Source organism: Cherax quadricarinatus, chromosome 58, assembly GCF_038502225.1.
Source record: "Cherax quadricarinatus isolate ZL_2023a chromosome 58, ASM3850222v1, whole genome shotgun sequence".
Lineage (NCBI taxonomy): Eukaryota > Metazoa > Arthropoda > Malacostraca > Decapoda > Parastacidae > Cherax > Cherax quadricarinatus.
The window spans coordinates 1,272,416-1,278,050 of NC_091349.1; the positions used below are offsets into that span (position 1 = coordinate 1,272,416).

General features: G+C 39.8%; 1 protein-coding gene across 1 annotated transcript in view; it reads right to left on the minus strand.

Annotated features, from left to right (window-relative positions):
- Positions 1–3,916: 3,916 nt before the first annotated feature.
- The window catches only part of LOC128698029 (uncharacterized), a 15,817-nt gene continuing 14,098 nt past the window's right edge, over positions 3,917–5,635 (minus strand). The window contains exons 3-5 of the mRNA XM_053790062.2: positions 5,528–5,635; positions 5,068–5,235; positions 3,917–4,651 (exon numbers count right to left, since the gene is read on the minus strand). The exon at positions 5,528–5,635 is cut by the window's right edge and continues 49 nt beyond it. Coding sequence (XP_053646037.2) covers positions 4,450–4,651; positions 5,068–5,235; positions 5,528–5,635 — 478 coding nt within the window. The 3' untranslated portion in view covers positions 3,917–4,449. The remainder of the gene's footprint in view (positions 4,652–5,067; positions 5,236–5,527) is intronic.

Genomic DNA, 5,635 nt, shown 5'->3' on the forward strand with positions numbered 1-5,635 from the left:
CCACTGGGCTTTTAATATTTCTCTCTTGATTCCATCTATCAGGGTTGCTTTACCCACTTTTATTCTACTCACTGCCTTATATCCTTTACTATAAGACATTATACCTCCCTGCTCAGAGCATAAATCACTGCCTTCCTTATTAATCAACAACTCAAATTATTCCCGCATCTTCCCAGTCCCCCCCATCCCCCGCCTCGCCCCTCCATACATATCTCCCTCTCTTTTTTTTTAATTGTTAAATTCATTTGTTCCCTAGGCTTTCTTAATTTATTAAATCTTTCTCCAGATCTTTTTATTATTCCAAGAAAATTTTGCTGATAAAACATCGCCAACTCTTTTTTTTTCTCCCTCACCACTCTTAATCTCTCTTGTACCCTCGTATACACTCCGACCTCTGCATGTCACTTCTACATTGTAAAGTACTCTTGTATGCTTTCTTTTTGTCCCTTACCACTCTCTTCACCTCGCCAGTCCACCAATAATCCCTCTTCCTAGTCGCAACCACTCTCCCATGGCCAGAGCTTGCTACCACCTGCAGCCCACAAGACTGCCATTCCCACGAACCCTCTTGGGGCGGGGAAGATGGCAAAGCAGAGGCCTAACTTCTCCCTTCGAGCCCCGTGAGGGCGGGGAATTAGGCTAGGCCTGGGTACAGTTGGTCCCAGAAGATGAGGAGATACTTTTATCTCCTCCCATGACAGACATAGGTCCCAGACACTCCCAAGACAGGGAGTCAAGGCCGGGTCACCATCTAGATAAGACCCAGGTCGGGAGAGTACCGGGGAATCAAGACGAAGATGACCCACTCTCCTATACCCACAAACTTCTGCTGAACACTAACGATGCGTTCATATAACTACCTCATACCTCCTCAACCACCTCATTACCTGTGCTCTCTCTAGTCCACCTTTTCCCCAACAGTTGCTTATATCTTACCCCAACTTTCTCCTTTAATTTATTCACTTTCACTTCGCTTACCCACAGATGACATTCTCCTTGGACCCCAATGGAAATAAGTCACTGACTTTTTTTGGGTTATCCTAGATAATCTACACATATGCTGTTATGTATGATGAGCTATGTATTTATATGTACCTGTACCGAAATAAACTTAATACACCTCTTATTCTCACTGTAGATACTACAAAATAATCTCTATCATATCGCCTCTCTCGACACACAGCCAGAAGCCTAGCAACCTTCTGTCAATACTTCGTCTAAAACTGCTGTCACGAACCCAAATTATTCAATTATTATTACTATAATCATCAATGGGAAGCGCTAAGCCCGCTTGGGGTCATACAGCATTTGAGAAACGGGAAGTATAGTGAGATGTAAACCAAAAAAGGTAGAATAACTAATTCCTTGTGGCAAGAGTTTTTTAAGAGTATCAAGGCATTGAGGATGTGTGTCCCAGGGTGTATATATGTGTTCCAGGATGTATCACTGTCCCAGGATATATATACGTGTCCTAAAATGGATGTATAAATCTTACAGGATATATGTGTATGTCTCAGAATGTTCATGTGTCTCAGGATGTGTATAAGATCATATTGATAAATACAGTTAAGAAATTGACTGGTAAATTCCAATTAGCGTCATCAACCCACATGATTATCTAAATTTAAATCCATTGTTTAATTAATATTTTAAATAAAGGGGCATCAATACATGACATGGGATAATAAACAATATTTTATACACTGGTATATTTGGTATTATCATTTATACATAATAAATATATGAAAAAAAAGATTAAACATTAAGATCACAGCAAATGTTGTGAGGAATTTTTCTTTGAGACGTGAAATGTGACACAACTGAACGAAAAATCGGAAATTTGATAAAACAGAATTGTGTATTTCGGTCTCGTCGAGAGACCCTCCTCAGTGTGTGATATATATATATATATATATATATATATATATATATATATATATATATATATATATATATATATATATATATATATATATATATATATATATATATATATATATATATATATATATATATATATATATATATATATATATATATATGTCGTGCCGAATAGGCAGAACTTGCGATCTTGGCTTAAATAGCAACGCTCATCTTGCCATATAGGACAAGTGAAAATTTGTGTATGCAATAATTTCGCCAGAATCATTCTGAACCTAACGAAAAAAATATATTTCACTGTGTTTGTTTAGTATTAAATTACTGTAAACAAATCTAAAATATATTTAGTTTGGTTAGGCTAAAATAAATTGTTCTTGTTATAATAAGGTTAGGTAAGTTTTCTAAGTTCCTTTTGGTGCAAAATTATAAATTTTTACATCAACATTAATGAAAAAAATATATCTTTAAACGTATAAGAGAAAATTTTAGAAAAGACTTAATTTTAAATGAGTTCTTGCTAATTGAACAGTTTTACATATTCGGCACGACATATATATATATATATATATATATATATATATATATATATATATATATATATATATATATATATATCTGTTGGTTAATTGGGTTTGAAGTCTATCTACTACACGAGGGTCAAGCTACATGTTATCTGTTCACCACCAGTCAAGAATACTTTAATAACGAAAATGGTGATTAAAATCTCAGTATGTATACACAGAAATACATACCTCTGGGTGTATGTATCCTGTGTCCCATTACAAAAAGATACACAATTTGTAACGTTTTAACCGAGGGTTACAATAATTTGAAGTGGAAATGTATATTTAAAATAAATTAAAATCCTATAATTTGAAGTCTGCCTTAAATGTAATATTTTTTGCATAATAATAAATATATAACATCGTGTTATTTGATTTTAAGTTTAACATACATAAATAACAATAAATATTTCTATAAGTATGGAAAATATTTCTAGCTGAAGAGATTTATATTTGTAATGTATATAATTATATTTACAATGTGTATCAAATATTTAACTATCTACTGGTGAAAATTATTATATAACAAATTACTAATTTTTTATGACTGCCCAAAAGTAGATAAATTATTATAATTATTATTTTACGTTGGATTGCGTGCGGCCAGCAGTAACAGCCTGGTTGATTAGGCTCTGATCCACCATTAGGCCTGGTCACAGACCGGGCCGCGGGGGCGTTGACCCCCCGGAACTCTCTCCAGGTAAACTCCAGGTAAAGGGGTCGTACTGCCACAGGTTAAATTATCACATAAGGATTGAGAAGGGCATCAGGTTTGATCCGAGTAAGAGGGAAGGTAAGCTCTAGTTGCTTGGATCAAAATAAAACAAGGTAATGAGACATGGGTCAGCCAGACTTAAGTATCTTAATAACTTAAGGTTAACTAGAGTTCAACATTAACTTAAGACTATCTTATCTAGATTGATATGCATTGTGTAATATTTTGTTGGGAAGTCTTATCGTAATGTTTTGGTCAGTACAAGAGATATGACCCACCAGGCTGTGTTGTGGCTGCATTTGTCAAGTGTTGCTTACTTTCATTCATGGTTATTCACTTATAAAGCCAGCCTGCCAGCCCGCTAGTCAGCCAGCCTGCCAGCCCGCTAGCCAGCCAGCCTGCCAGCCAGCCAGCCCGCTAGCCAGCCAGCCAGCCCGCTAGCCAGGCTGCCAGCCCGCTAGCCAGCCTGCCAGCTCGCTAGCCAGCTAGCCAGCCAGCCTGCCAGCCCGCTAGTCAGCCAGCCTGCCAGCCCGCTAGCCAGCCAGCCTGCCAGCCCGCTAGCCAGCCAGCCTGCCAGCCCGCTAGCCAGCCAGCCTGCCAGCCCGCTAGCCAGCCAGCCTGCCAGCCCGCTAGCCAGCCAGCCAGCCAGCCAGCCAGCCCGCTAGCCAGCCTGCCAGCCCGCTAGCCAGCCTGCCAGCCCGCTAGCCAGCTAGCCAGCCAGCCTGCCAGCCCGCTAGCCAGCTAGCCAGCCAGCCTGCCAGCCCGCTAGCCAGCCTGCCAGCCCGCTAGCCAGCTAGCCAGCCAGCCTGCCAGCCCGCTAGCCAGCTAGCCAGCCAGCCTGCCAGCCCGCTAGCCAGCTAGCCAGCCCGCCCACCAGCCAGCCATTCATCTATCCATAATTCTCATTCAGTCACTTATACACTCACAACACTGAGAAAATTTCTTCTACTTTAATGAGTACAATCTAGTTATTTACTCAGATTCTGCACGACCTTTGTAAACCCGTTAAAAGTAGTTATGAATTTTTTTTTTTTTTGGTATGATGATTTTGCTTTTTCCGCATGAATACTAAGCTATTAACCCAACTTTTTAAAAATTTACGTACAGTAATGTCGCTTAAGTTAAATTCTCTAAGAATTTGCATAACTATATTCAACTATCGTTTGAGGGGGACATAAAATTTTAGTCTGCCATAAATACTGTACAAGGTCTAAGGTGGACGAACTTGAAGACACAGGAGATGCCTTTTATAGTGGGCGTCACTCAAGATTCACGGGGGAAAATTAAAGACTACAAATAATTGTTGTAGACGGCCAGAAGGTCGAAGAACTTGAAGGAGGCGCGGGAGTAGAGGTCCTCGAGGTAGTGGGCGTCCCTGAGTGTGCGTGGGGAGCAGCCGTAAGGAACTACGTCACAAGTGGAGTGGTAGGACAGTGTCCGGTCAATGTAGGTCCCTAAGTCAGTGTCTCCGAAGTAGTAACCCAGTCCCACTCTGTCGAAGTCATTGTAGGTTAGTTGACGCTTGAATAAGCAAGGAATCCTTATGTTAATAGCCTATCCTATCAAAACGTTATTTTACACACTTCCGTTTATAGCATGGTGTAAGGTGTAAGGAGACTTGCCCAGCCCGGGAATCAAACCTGGTTATTTTACTGGTAAGCATCCTGAATCAAAATAATGCGTTTACTGCCCTTAACAAGTCTTTGAAGATAAACACCTTACATAAGCACCGGTCAATAGCACAAATGAACCCACACTCGATCTGCTGAAAGAGGCCTGAATGCGAGGCCCATTTGAGATACGTATTTATAACTGACATATGCAGTATAACTTACAAATACGGCTTTATAATACTATGTGGGTTCGTTTGTCTCTTAAAAACTGTAAAAAAATATCAGATTGTCTCACATGATAATGTCAGTGAAGGTTATTTCTCGGTAAGGTCTTTCTTGTATCTGCTCACAGAGGAACTGCCTCACACAGGCCCTGTGACCCTCCCGGTGCAGTTTGATGACGGCTGCCAGGTTGCCAGGGATAGTCAGGATAGAGCTCAATGGATGAAACGATCGCTCCTGCCTGTACCGGAAGAAATGGATAGATTAGGTTAGATTTTGATGTTGTCAAAGAATATAAGGTGAGTGTTACATGTCTGGGTGGTCACGCTTTTTCTGCATGCTCATTAGTAAGGTTGGTCAACATGAACCAAGAATATTTGAATATCTAAAACAGTGATTAAACTCTGTATATACATACAGACTATATATTTTCAATTAACATTGAACATATACCAAATTATTCAAATGAACATGTACGTTAATTATCCCAACCTATCCATTATAATATTTTTTTATAAACTAGCTTGCCATACCTCACGTGGGCGACATTGGAAGCAGATATCCAGTTGTGTATTTGTACCATCGCATCAGGCAGGTCAGACATCTGCAGGGGCACCAGCATATCGTTGGCCTCCAAGGAA